At 42.9% G+C, this 14,185-nt stretch overlaps 2 protein-coding genes across 2 annotated transcripts in view; both read right to left on the bottom strand.

The window, feature by feature from the left end:
- Positions 1-1,495: 1,495 nt before the first annotated feature.
- On the bottom strand, positions 1,496-3,798 carry kcne4 (potassium voltage-gated channel, Isk-related family, member 4). Its single transcript, XM_085794984.1, has 2 exons — positions 3,663-3,798; positions 1,496-3,044 (listed from the first exon to the last, which is right to left on the bottom strand). Exon 2 carries the CDS (start codon positions 3,025-3,027, stop codon positions 2,467-2,469), a length of 561 nt encoding a protein of 186 aa, XP_085651110.1. The 5' UTR covers positions 3,028-3,044; positions 3,663-3,798; the 3' UTR covers positions 1,496-2,466.
- Positions 3,799-6,741: 2,943 nt separating this feature from the next.
- The window catches only part of acsl3a (acyl-CoA synthetase long chain family member 3a), a 41,533-nt gene continuing 34,089 nt past the window's right edge, over positions 6,742-14,185 (bottom strand). Inside the window, exons 11-15 of the mRNA XM_085794983.1 lie at positions 12,636-12,710; positions 11,365-11,556; positions 10,132-10,246; positions 7,807-7,964; positions 6,742-7,696 (exon numbers count right to left, since the gene is read on the bottom strand). Of these exons, the coding sequence (XP_085651109.1) occupies positions 7,539-7,696; positions 7,807-7,964; positions 10,132-10,246; positions 11,365-11,556; positions 12,636-12,710 (698 nt within the window). The 3' untranslated portion in view covers positions 6,742-7,538. The remainder of the gene's footprint in view (positions 7,697-7,806; positions 7,965-10,131; positions 10,247-11,364; positions 11,557-12,635; positions 12,711-14,185) is intronic.

Genomic DNA, 14,185 nt, shown 5'->3' with positions numbered 1-14,185 from the left:
TTCCAGATGTTTGGACATTTCAAATGGTAAGTGAAGAGTTTCACCTGTAGGGGGTGCTAGATGAAAAGTCATGGGATTATTACTGAAGTCGTTTAAGTTCATCCTCTGGTCTGTAGCTGGAAGGACATTTCACTGAAAGCCAAAAAGGTCAATCATGGTGCTCTTTCACGGTGACCCATGGCTTGTACCATAGATAACGACATATCTCAGGCTAGTGTGGCTAAAAATTTTATGGCAAAAACGAAAAATATCTCAAGAGACTTGGTCAGCTGTCAGGAAGGTTTTATCATCTGATGAGACCATCAGTCTAAACACCATGTTTAGACTCCAGAAAAGCTCCACAGGAATGTTTCAAATCAACAATCATCGTATCCCGGAGAGGCAGAGTCAGAGTCCAGACCTACTGAGAATTTGCGGCTGGACTTTTCACTCAAAGTCCCATATGCAGCCTTAACCACGAATTATGTAGACAAATAATAATTTTTAAAAAATCTTATTTTAGGGTCAGTTTATGTTGATCCATAAAAACACATCCAAGCTTCTTTGATTCAGTTTTTTTAGACAATTCAACATGACATCCTACATGTGAGGTGAAATGTCGCTTGAATTCACCTTAAAAATGTGAAACTCATGGGTACATCCAATAGAAAGTGGCTGTTTGTTTGTTAGAGTCTGTTCAATCCCCACAGAGACACACAGGCAACCCCAGACCCTTGCAGACACCTTTGAGCCTATCAGAGCCGTTTACCCTGTCAATACAAGTACGTCATAAAATCTATGTGTGTATTCCCTCCAGGCCGCTGCTCAGGCTGGTGTGGTGAGCTGTCATTGCAGTGGACTTGTGGAAAATGAGAGCCCGCAGGCTGTTGACGCTTGTGTGTGTGTGTGTGTGTGTGTGTGTGTGTGTGTGTGTGTGTGTGTGTGTGTGTGTGTGTTTGCGAGAGAAAGTGTGTGTGAAAGAAAGAGAAAGAGAGAGGCACGGTTAAATGACACAGCAGTGAGAGAGAGAGAGAGCTTTGTCTTAGAGGAGCAGAAAACCTGACGCTGCCACCTGGTGTCCTTTGTTTTTAGAGAAAACCAAGTGATAATCCACTCTGATGTGAGCAGGAAATTAAAACAAAACAACCTTCTTAAGGCTTTTATTTTAATTTTATATCACCTCTAAAGGTTTACCTATAGTCAGATCTAAGCATAGGGACATGATTGGGATAATTGGGACATTGGGTTTATAGAACCAGGTTTATGAGCTATGGGGCGTTCATGGTACTGATGGTACGAGTTATTATCTGTGTTATTCTGCATTATCATAATGATCTCGTGTAGGCTATCTCTAACCATAATGTGATAATAATAGACCTGCCCTTTCCCTTATTTAATCTCTCTTTTATCTTCCTTATTGATGGCAAGTAAGTACAATAACACTGCCCCCCACTGGAGCTTCATCATAGTGCAACATTAAAACAAAAACAACAAAAAAAAGGAGGTAATCAATATTGTCTCAATTCATTTTTTATACAAAGATTCCATCTTAAATTAGTCCTTACAGAGTGACAAATACAAACCATATGTACAGTGCATCGCTTTCTTCAAGTAAACCTACTACATCATCATCATCATCGTCATTATTATCATCATCATCGACTGTGTATGAACAGTTGTGTCCATTATTAGAAAGCTACAACAAATACATTTGAGTCTCTTTCAAGTGGGTTCCAGGTACATTTCAATACTCAAGGCCGTTTTCATTTATTGGCAAGAGCAAGTCAAGTTCAGTCCAAACAGCCAAACAGCCAAACAGCCAGTCTATCTTTCTCTCTCTTCCTCTTTCTCTCTCCGTCATTCAGTCAGTCCCCTGCAGGGTGAGTCATCAACCCAGAGAGAGGTGGTCCAGGAGGGGTGGGGGCTCCAGCTCCAGCACGGATGAGCCAAAGTCATACAGTTGTACAATAAAATGACAATAATGCACTATAATAATTAGGCTATATAATATAACAAATGTGCATTTTAATATGTGTCGTTTCAGTTATTTATATTCATTTTGACCGTTTTGTCTCTGTGATTAATGTGTGTGTGTATGTGTGTTGACAATAGCTGCACAGCCTTGTCCTTGTTCCTGCAGGGATGAATAAAGTTGTACTGAACTGAACTGAACTATTACATTCACTATGTATTGGTTGATCTATAATTTATAAGTTACCCCAACATATTTGGGGAATAAAAAAAAAAAAAGACCAGTGTGTTGCAGCTGTTTCAATCTGACCACTGTTGTCTTATAAGACTTAAAAAAAAAAAAAAAAGTTTAAATCAGGCCAGATGTGGCTAAAATGTTTCACTTTGGCCTCACAGTCTTGTTTGAGTTTCTCAGATCACGTCATGATATTGATGGATAATTGGGTGGGTGGTCTGATTGGCCTGGTGATGGTCCTCCTCCTCCTCAGGTTGACACCCCGGTCCTCTGGGCGGGGCTCAGCCCGAGTCGTCTCCGCTGTTCTCGGACCCCGGCTTCCCGGTCTCGTCCGGTCCCTCCGCGGTGCCGCTGTCCGACTCCTCCTCTATGGCGAAGCGCGTGTCCGCGGAGGAGCACAGGGAGCTGATGCTGCTCTGCTCCGTGCACAGCGCGCACGCCAGCGGTGACGGCAGCGCGCCCTCGTAGTGCAGGTGTCCGAAGTGGTTGCCGTGGCTACCGCAGAAAGGCAGGGACACCTCCACCGAGCGCAGTCCGGTGACGGAGACCGGGAAGGTGAGGCTGTGCTTCTTGGGCAGCGCGCCCCACTCCCGCTGCTCCTCCTCGTGCACGAGGCGCGTGAAGATGTTGACCCTCCTCTTCTCCCTCCTCTTGGAGCGGAAGTAGCCGAGCATTATACCACAGAGGAAGATTCCGTAGAAAGACATGACTATCAGGATGTACAGGTACGCGTTCCCGTCGCTTCTCCCGTCGCTTCTCCCGTCCACCTGGTTGTTCACGCTGCTCTGCGCGTCCACGAAGAGGCGTTGGGATGAAGCTGTGGAGTTTTCCGGATGCTCCATTTTCTGTTAAAGGTGCGCTGGAAAAGAAAGGAAGTGCAAAAACATAAATATGATGACCTTTTTCCACTTTTACGCACGTTTTACGCACAAGTGTTGTTGTACAAAGTAATTACAAAGTGATGAGACACCATCAAGAGTCACGACATCCCACACACACACAGTCACCTCATGTGTAACGGATGATGAAACTTCATCACAAGCTTAATTTAAATAAGCAAAACACACATAAAGCCCAATAAATGCAAAAGTAAAACAAGGTAGCATCAATCAGTGCTGCCAAAATGTTGTGCAAATGGCACCCAGTGCCTTCATTTAATGGTTTGTTGCACTATTTTAAAAACCTTAAATGAAATTAAATCAACAAATATTCACTTAAATAAACAACTTCCTGTTCCTTCATTTCCTTGGATTGATTAGGGTTAGGCGAAGTTTTTAGATACAAGTTTTATCTTATGTTTTCATTTCTGAACTTTTGTTCTTAAAGAAAAAACTTTTGCCAACTGTTTAGAAAAGTTCCTATAAATGAACTATAGTTTAATATAACTTATATTAGACTATTACACTGACTTATATGATATAAGTCAGTGTTAACAGTTTGTAAACTCCAGTGTCAGTGCGGTGATGCGTTCACTTACCAAAGTGAAGAGCTAAGTCTCATGTGAATCTTTGCAGCTTGTGTTTCCTTTCAGCTCTTCTGGACTTTTGGCTGCTCCACTACACGGATCAAGTTATTTATACAGAGACTCTGGATGCTTCATCATGAGTCACGTGACAGCCGGGGCCTGATTGTAAGATGAGCCCTGCGGCTATGGAAGCCCAGGAGGGACGTTTTAATAAAGAAAGAAAAAAAAAGAAGAAAAAGATGGAAGAGATAAAAACTTCAAGATGCCTCTATCATTTGACATGACTGACACCTCAGGGGGATTCTTCTGAAAGCATAAAATGCCCATGAGAATATTAGACTTACTCAGAAACATTACATCATCTCTAGAGTCCAACAGAAAGTCCTGAGGGGATGTGATGGAAAAATACATTTAGGAAAAGGATTAGGGTTTAAAAAAAAAATTGGTGATGAAAAGTGAAAAGATAACAATGTAGGAACTCGTCTGTGCATTTTGCACCAAACCTCTGTGGACACAAACAATAACTCCATCCAGTCTTTTCATCTCAATGCATGAGATTTTTCCAATTTCCTTGCAAATGAACCTGAAGCTCATGAATAAAACCGTGCAGCATGTTTTTGAAAGGCACAGTGGCTACGACAGAGTGATGCAGAGAACCACACTGAGATTCAATGAAGGACACTTTATCTGTATTAGAAATTAGAATTCTACAAACCACATATTGTGTATTATATACTAAAAAATATAAGGGAACATGTACTTTTATCTGCAGCAGAAATCCTAACACAACAATGCTAAAGGTTGTGCATTTAAATAATTCAATAATAAATAATTCTCCTGTTATTGAAATATTATTATTAAACATGACATTATTTACATGAGCAGCATTGCACTAGGAGTGGAGCTGCTACTACAGTACCAACATTTAAGAGGATGTGATGTGGCGACCTTGTCATTAAACAGATGTTCATCCAGTTGTCACCTGTTTGTAAGCCTCCTTTAGCTCCAGTTTTGGTCTCCACCAACTCCTCAATTAAATATATGTACGAAGAGCTGTGTATGAATATTACAGCCAAAAGCTTTAAAAAGGTTGTAGAGTAGGTTATTGTCAGGTGAAATCGGATAAACTTCTTTACTCTTGTTTACTTCTTCCAATATGCAAAACAACTATTTCATAATTCCAGGTGGATTTTTTTTTTTTTTTTTTGGGGGGGGGGGGGCTTCGCTAGCTCACTGCTTACTAAAGTAGACATAAAACAAAGTATTCTGTTGAGTTTCCATCTCTTGACAGGGTCGAGTAAAGCCAGCGAGTGCACTGATTCAAACAGCTGGTGACAACTTTCCCTCAGGTCAAAGCTCTGGCCTTGAGATTTCAAAATGCCAAGAGCAATGTTTCAAGAGCATTCTCAAAAGGTGGATTCAGACGTGGCTCATTTGGAACAGTTAGTTCCCGAAACAGGAAACAACTGCTTGTGTTTGGCGCAACACAAACAACCCAAAAGAAAAATGCAATACATCGTTTGTTCTAGCCCGTGAATCAGAACAAAGCAAACTTATTTCACTTGTGACCTTTCTTAACAAACACATACAATTGTAGGGGGTTCATTATCTTCTATCCTGGTCATGTCCTCCTAACCAATGAGTCAGCTTTTTCCTACCTAGCGACAAAGAGAAGAGATTCAGTTTCCTAATTTTGCTTTTTTTAGGATAACATTTAATTTCTGAAGCAAATGGAGGAAATTAAATATAACATTTACAAACAAAGGTTGATAGATTCAGCTATCTCTGTGAAGCCCCGATGGGCTGCTAAATGCTCCATTATATCCACCAGCACCAGCCAATCACTAAGTGCATCCGTCCGTCTTTCCCACCATTAAGCTAATGAAGCTAATTGGCTGCGTGCAACTCCGACTCAGTGAAAACCTGTGAAAACAGAGTCATCAAAGACATGTGAGATTGTTTTACAGTTATTATTAACATTTCCTCAGTGATATGGGTGGCACGTTCTCCGTCTTATAATAATATGATTTCCAAATGACTGGTTTAATTCAATATAGCGTGACTGAAGCGCTCAGCAGACGCAGACGAGGAGGATTGACACCTCCACGCTAATGACTGGTGAGCATCAGTGGTTTAATTGGATTAGACTCCAATCAGTCATTTACATTATTGAATCAGTGCAGGCTGATTTCACTCTTTAACTCATGAGCAGACGTAAAAACACGTCATCATCCGTCTGCATCCCGTGAGAACGTTATGATGAATATAAAATAATTAAAAGTGCTCAATTTAGTTAATACAAGGTAGAAATATTGAATAATAAAATACAGCATTTATGTAGACCAAACACAATCTTTATTTACGTCATTTGAGTATTTTCCAAAAGGCAAAAAATTACAAATAAATAGTTGGATGCACTTACAGTATGTTACAAGGCAGGCTCTCGCCACAAGAGAGGGAGTGGAGCTCCTAAAAGTTAAAGTGAAGAAGCCGGACGAGAGCTTCCTCCACTGATCACAGCTCCACGTGCACAAGCGTACGTCTGTTTGTTTGTTTGAAACACGACGTTGACACATCAGTCAGGAGTTAGAAAGGCGGTGACGCAAACAGAGAAGGCCACAGGTGCTGCACTGTGAGGAGCGGGAGGGGGAGGGGGCAGGGGGGAGGGGGAGGCCGCCGAGTCGCACACTCTGTCACACTCCTGCACACGACAAAGAAAAATGTAACAAGTGCAGAGGTTTCACTTGTAAAAAGAAAAAGAAATGTGCAAGATTTTCCACCCATGCACACAGAGCTTTCTATCTAAGCCCTGTGTGTGTAAATCAACTGCCGTTCATATTGCACTATGAATTTTCAAATGTGACAGTGATTACAACAGTCATTTGGTCTGTAATACAAGCGAGCAAATGTGCATTCCTGCGCGCTCTGTGCAGTGTGTATAAAACTAGACTAAACAACAGCGCATCTTTGTTTCTTTTCTCTTTACATGAGCCTGTTCGCTGCATTTTTATTTGTCATTTTCCTAAGAAAAAAAAAAGAAGCAAGAGCGTCATTGTTAAAATTCATGAGAGCAGATGTGGTCTTCTTTGCATTTTCTTTTTTTTTTCACTAATCTGCTTCTCTTTTGCCCTCAAATGACTTCTTTGTGCTTTTTGGTTTCACGATGTGCTGATGGAGGAGACGTCCCGCGAGCGCTGGGCGTCAAAGTCTGACTGTGGGTGGTAGGAAAAATAAACCAGTGACAGAACTCAAAACATATTAAGAAGAAGAAGAAGAAGGAGGAAAAAAAGAGATAACACACTTAACCGTCTCCTGGCCTGCAGGAGAAGGAGTGTGAGGAGTGAAACCAGAGAATAAAAAAATAAACGACAGAGAGGATTGTGGGAGCAACACGACGACGACTCGTGGTCAAGCATAAAGCAACAAGGCGACAAAGGCGCTCTAAGAGTTCAACAGATGACACACATACACACACACACACACATCTGTTTCATAACTCACATCTGGATCAGTAAGATCTCCACACAGAGGTCACAACACCTGGACGGACAAAAAAAAAAAGGAGGGGCGGGGGAATGCAGCAGTGGACAGGGAGGTAATATTCATAAATATATATGTTTTTGTTTTTAGCTTGACTTTAGTAAGAAAAAGGCTTCCACAGTAAAAGGAGGGAAGGTGCAGCATCTTTTCTTTGAGATGATACAAACATTAATGTTTCACCACAGATTCATGTCACTGTGGATCTTTATGGACGGAGTAGAAAACAGAGGAGATGGAGATGGAGATGGGAAGGGAGGAGGAGGAAGGGGGGGGGGGTTTGTTTCTGAGTCAAGTGTTGGTCTGTGCTTTGAGAACGAACAGTGACGATGGCGATGAAGCTCCTCGTGGTTATTTTCCTCCGTACATTCTCTCAATGTCGTCCTGGTAATGTGTTTTCAGCTCCTTCCGTTTGAGCTTGAATGCATCAGTCACTAATCCCGTCTCCGGGGTCCAGGGGTCCGGGCTCAGACGGATCTTGCGAGGGATCTCAAAGCGCTCCAGCTGGGCTGCAACAGACGTGAAAGGATGGGAGGGGTTGTTAGGAAAGGAAACTCAAGGTGTGTTGTTTTTTTATCTTTCCAACGTGTCGCTGATCAGCCCTTTGAGCCGCTCTCACCTGCCAGCGCGGCCTCGGTGATGACCTTGAGCACCAGCTCCTCGATGGCCTTGCTGTTGCACAGCTCCTCCAACGAGCCGCGGATGCTGTACTGGGCGGCCAGAGAAAGAAGCTGCTTCTGATTGGGCACCACGAAGCTGATCACATACGTCTCATCGCTGCAGGAGCAGTGGGGGAGGTGGGAGGAGGGAGCGAAAGAAAAGAAAGAAGTCGTCACAAAGTGAACGTTCAGCCCCAGTGGAGTGACGGAGCACAAACAGGAACGACTGTCAACCCTTCGCCAAGTGAGATATTCGGCCTTAAAAGGAAACAGAGAGTGAACGGATCACAGCCTGATGCACAGAGAGCTGAGGGAATAAATTTGGTCAAATGGCCAAACCTGTTTGTTTTCCACTGTTAAATGGAGCAGGAGGCACCGTCACCTTTAAAACCTGATAGAGCATAAACATGAGTGTGCGATGTAGTGCTGTCAAACATTAAAGGGATAGTTCAACATTTTGGCAAATTGGCCCATTGCCATAATCCCTATAGTCATAGCAGTGGGTTCATTACCTTTAATTAATTGTCGGTGCAAGCTATTTTTAAAACGGCGGAGCACAGTCGCGAGCTGCTCAGAGCTACGCTACGGAGGCTCATGGGATTTCTTGGTTTCCCTCATCAAACTCATCAAATACACAATCCAACAACTCCAATGCCCCCGATGGAAACGCGCATCAGCAGTTTTGCATGAATTCCCCTCTAAAACAACTCGGTCTCGTAGCGTTCTCCGTAGCGTAGCTCTGAGCAGCTCACGGCTCCGCTCCACCATTCTAAAAATAGCTTGCATCGACAATTAAAGGTAACAAACCTACTGCTATGACTATAGGGATTATGGCAATGGGCCAATTTGCCAAAATGTTGAACTATTCCTTTAATGTTGAATCTATTTATAGGTTTTCTCTCATATGGTACAATTTATTTTTTATGCTTGAAAATATCCATGCCATTTGAATAGGATGGATGATTGAATAGCAGCAGAACTGATATATATTAACATCTACTTGAGATGGTTAAAGTGTTAGCAACCCTGTACAGTAGCTATTCATTCACATAGAGACATAGATTGTGTTTGAAATCACTCACTCATTCACTCTTTAGGGAGTTAAGTGTAGACGACAATACAGTACATAAAAACATTTCACACCTTCCTCAAATCATTTCCTCAGCATTGTTTTTTTCTATGTTATTCATGATGATCTATGTTGAGACTATCAGTTGTACACTACTTTTCATAATGCATTGTGGGATACTTTAAGTACAGTATTTATGGGATGCAGCAATAAAAATGGGACTCTCTAGTTGCAGTGTTTCCCCAACCATTGTACCAACCCAAACCTCCATCAGACACAACAACAGGCTGAAAAAGGACGTTAGATTATGAGCACTGCTGAAAAAAATCACACTCTCTCATTAATACTAAGGAATTACAGATGCTTTTACTCGTGCAGTGTGAGAACAACAACATCTGACGTTATCTGTGACGTGTTTTGAGTCACTGAGGGGTGCATGAAATCATCCTGCACCCTCTCATTCTTCAACATTAGCGCATCGAAGCTGAAAAGGACAGTGAGAAACTTTTCGGGCTCAATACTGCCACCTGTTGATACCACTGGAAGAAACATGCCTTTAATGTGTTTAGGTCTTGTCACACAAAAGACTGATGTTATATATTAAGTGCACTAAGAAAGAAAAATGTCCAAAGAGTCTGAAACTCCTGCAACACTTGTAAAACAGAAGAACTTTATTAATTTACTGTGTCGCTGGAGTTTTGACGTCTTTGGTTATATATCGAGCTGCCGCGTAATTGTTTTCTGTTTTATTTCACTCTTTTCGATGTGGGCACGGAGCCGCGGTGCCTCATGAGACATCCGTCAAATTCAGTGACACCAGAAAACATCTCAGGGCTGCTGCTGCACTGCTTCTACAGCACTTTATCACCATTTACACTGACACTTCACTGGAAGCACTGCAGTTATGTAACAGTTGTTGTCAAGCAGCAGCCTTGACACTGAGCGTTTCCCTCATACATAAGAATATGTTCTTTATAGCTTCTGCTGTAAATGGCCACAGGCTGCTGACAAATTCAGGGTCTAAATACATTTGCAAACTGTAAAAAACAACATCAAGAAAACTGGCAAATAGAGGCTAAACATGATTAGCTAAGAAGAAGATAAACAGCTACTTCAGTGGATTCTCTTATTACAGCCAAGTGGAGACATAAACAAGCCTGAGCAGCATAGTCTGTAATGATGACAGTGAAATACACACACACATACAGACACACACCTGTTGGCATAGGCACATATGTTGTCGATCAGTGGGCAGTTCTTCAACATGGCCTCCACCTTCCCCAGGGAGACGTACTCCCCAGCCTGCAGCTTCACCAGGTCTTTTTTACGATCTGGAAACACAACAGAGGAAGCTGCTAAGTTGTGACAACATGTGTATGTTCATCTATGAGTGAGGATACAGTTGTGCTCAAAAGTTTACAGTACATACCCTGGAAGATTTTGTAACTGCGTACCATTCATTAAGGAAAACATGAGTGATCAGACAAAACAGATTTATCTTATTTTTAATGGGATTCAAATTAAACTGGTGAGGTTTGAAACTTTGATTGTACCAGACCTTGGTGGCTTTGTATCAACAAAAACCCTAAATTTCCACTTTTATGAGAGCTTGAACTCTGCTGGTTGGCATTCTCAAGTCTTTGGATATCTTTTTACATCCTTTTTTTGTTTTATAAAGTTGAACAACCTTCTCTCTCAGGACTTTTGACAGTTATTTTGCTTTCCCCACGGCTCAGAATCCAGCAAAGTCAGTGCAGCAATGGATGAAATGCGCAGGTGTTTGTCAAGAGCCCAGAATCTCATTGACACTAAAGTAGCAATTTAAACCTGTCTGTGTCATTCTGCGTGTATATTATCAGGGTTAAACTTTGAGGGTATGTAAACTTTTGATCAGGGCCATTTTGGTGTTTGCACTTATCATTAATATTCAAAAAGATCAAACACAATTGTGTGATAATAAATGGCTTCGTCCAGCCACTAACTCTGAATAAAGAAAGTTTTGTTGCATTATCAATTATATTTTAGCCAGTATTTCACAAATTCTGCCAGGGTATGTAAACTTTTAAGCACAGTGTGTATATACAGTAAAAAAGAAGAAGGAAAATGGAGGAAGTTGGGGGAAAAACCCATTTGTCAGTGAACTGCGTCTATCTGACCAGTGCCATCTAGATAAAACAGAAGAGTTGGGGGCTCTGGCTCTGGAGTGAAGTAAACAGGACTGGGGAGTGATTTCCAGAAATGAGGTAAAATCTGATTCATGCGACGGTTTCCTGTCAAACTGATGCATGGAAGTGCAGCACAGAGGTCAGCTGGAAGAAACACAGGAATGTGGGGCAGAGAGTGGATGATGTGGACTATTTAATGTTGGAGCATCTGAACCGGGGCGGTTATCTACGCCCCTCCACCCCCCGCCCTCACCAAAAGCCTGGGTTTATAGTCTTTTCCTCACCGATTATCTTCAGGCATCCATCTCCGTGAAACTCCCCGATGTCTCCCGTGCAGAACCACCTCTGGCCGTTCTCATCCACAAAGAAGTCGTCTTGGTTTTTAGCCTCCATCTTGTAGTATCCCATGGTCACGTTCGGTCCGCCGACCAGAATCTCTCCCCGAGGATGCGGCTTGTCTGTGCTGCGGTAGACGCCTGAAAGCAGAAAGAAAAGTTTTACAACATCAAGCGAATGGGAAAAGTCCAAACAAACAAACAAACGAACGAACATTCAATTCTCCCGCAGCATAATATTTTTTTTGCAGATAAAAAACCTGACAGCGTGTTTACTCTAACTTCTATTTCTGCTCCGCCAGCCAAGCAGGCAATAAAGTCAACTTGATAAGTATCAAGATTTAACAGGGCGTAATAAAAATGAGTTATAACGCCTTACATTAAAAAAAAAAAAAGACAGAAGTTGCGCAGGAGCATGAAGGAAAGTGGAGAGCCTTCCTTACAAGGCTGTGAACCACCAGTGATCTCTGACAGAACATGTGGCCTGGAAAATGTGGAAACGATGGACAAGTAAACTCCAGAAAGTGTTTATGTTTATGTGTGTGTGTGTGTGTGAGAGATATGGCTGCACTTAAGAGTATAATACACGCCACGTTTAACCATTCATATATTTCATATATCACAGCCATACATAGGCTACTACTCAGGGGTCGTTTGGGGATTCAGCGCTCTGCCCTAAAGGATGCTAACATCTGGAGGAGGTGGGTGTCAAAGCCAGCCACGTGAGAGGATGAAAGGCAGGGTTTCATACAAGAATGAATGACGAGATGTATCCGTTTCAAAAACTAAAGTTTACTTAAGGAAAAAACAATTTACATCCATCACTCCTTCCCTCCGTAGAAAAACTATGTGCTCCCTATCACCGCTCTCACGTCCAAACTGAGGCCGTCGGTGACGTAATCTCCCTCAAACTCTGCACTATAGATACACAACATATAGATCAAAAATACATAAATCTCGATCTCTTTCTACATCTATAAATTTTGGCTCCTACAGTGGGAATCAAACCGCCGACCTGCTGCCGCGCTACTTCCTATAAAGCTGTTTGCAGCCGCCCTAGAGATGAGATGAGTCAGAGTCGGACTGATGCATGTCCCTGTGAATCCATCTGACATTGTGTATTTCATAGTGTGCGTGCATGTGTGTGTGTGTGTGTGTGTGTGTCTGTGCGTGCATGTGTGTGTGTGTGTGTGTGTGTGTGTGAGTGTGTCATCACTCACCCTCCACCCAGTCTTTGAGCTTTATCTCACAGCAAACCAGCGGTCCTCCCACTCTCCCAGTGCTGTAATCCCACACTGGAACAGACAACACACACATACACACACACACACACATGATCATGAGGAAGAAGAACACCACCAGCATCAAGGCATGACATTCGTTACCATGGCAACATGACCTCACTTGTTCCCTCGCCATGGAAACCCTATCCCCCAGAGAGGGAATATCCACCAAAACAAAGCGTTTTTTTTTTCTTTTTTTCCCCCTCTGGTCGTAAGTGAGTGAAGAAGTGACCGCAGCGGCGCAGAGAGCCGGGCACCGGGCCACTCGGTGGTCGGTTCTGCTTTCTGCCTGGGAAAGAAAGCCTCGCGAGGGCCCGTTTCCATTATCTGACAAAATGTGTTGTGTTGTTGGCAGCGATCGAGCCGACACATCGTGAAGTTCAAAACAGATGACTGGTGCATGGCAGATGCAAACAGATGAGAGGATGAGGTTTGTGTTCTCAGAGCGAGCAAGCGAGATGACTTGTTGCGTGCTGTTGTTTTTTTCCACACCGCTGCATCCTCTCCTTCAAAACAGAAAACCTTGCTCTGTTTACTACAACCCACGCACTTTATTTTTTCTTATTATTTACCCCCCAACCATCCATTTTCCCATCGCTGCTGTAAAACACCCCCTCTCCTCCTCCTTCTCCTCCTCCTCTTCGTCTCTCCTCATGTCCTCCCACTGTTTGTCTTTTTTTAGCCCTGCTCACAGGTTGTGGAAACTCCATCACTCTTGTACAGGTTCTGGAAACTTCCCACAGTTACTCAATGTTGGGCAACCTTTCCGGTAAAGCCCTGGGCACGCACTACATGATTTAGTAACTGAGTTCAAAATGAACTGGGGTCAGCTGAGTTACTGCAGATAAACATGACTCAGGCCAAACTGGCAGCTGTGTCATATCGAAGCTACGTGCTAACAACAGTAGCTATGCCAATATGTTTACAGTGCTGCTAACATGCTGACCACTTAATGTTCATCATTGTCACGCCAGGCTAACGTTTTGTAATTTGCACACAAACACAAGGTCTTGTGTTTTGCAGGGGTTTGGCTCCTGAGAGGGACAAGAGCGTGTGTCCCATACTTGTTGAAAAATTTCACTTAAAGAGGAACTATGAAAGATTTTTTAGCTTGACTATGCTACATTTTTACCTTAAAGCAGAAGTAAGCGATCCGGTCGTTTTGGCTAATGCTGCGTTCGAGGCCGGCTTTTGAAACCGTAAATTACAGCTTCAAGTCACAACTTACGACTCTGTAGCGTTCCAGGCAACCCACTCGTGTTTTTCCGACAGTTTTACCTGTGAAAGTCACTATAACGGCCACTCGTAACTTCTGACCCGTGAACTGGTACGACTTCACAGGTCGGAAAAACACGAGTTACGAGTTGCCTTGAACGCACCATAACAGTCCTCGTCCCTACGTCACCACATTCACGGCGTCCCTTGGCTGCACACACAGCCCTGCATGCCGTTCTCTCTCCTCATTGGATAAAAACTGTAGGTCTTGT

Source organism: Trachurus japonicus, chromosome 13 (genome assembly GCF_045865225.1).
Source record: "Trachurus japonicus isolate A0001 chromosome 13, Traja_1.0".
Lineage (NCBI taxonomy): Eukaryota > Metazoa > Chordata > Actinopteri > Carangiformes > Carangidae > Trachurus > Trachurus japonicus.
Note: the sequence above shows the minus strand (reverse complement) of the source record. Positions and strands in the feature narration are given on the sequence as shown.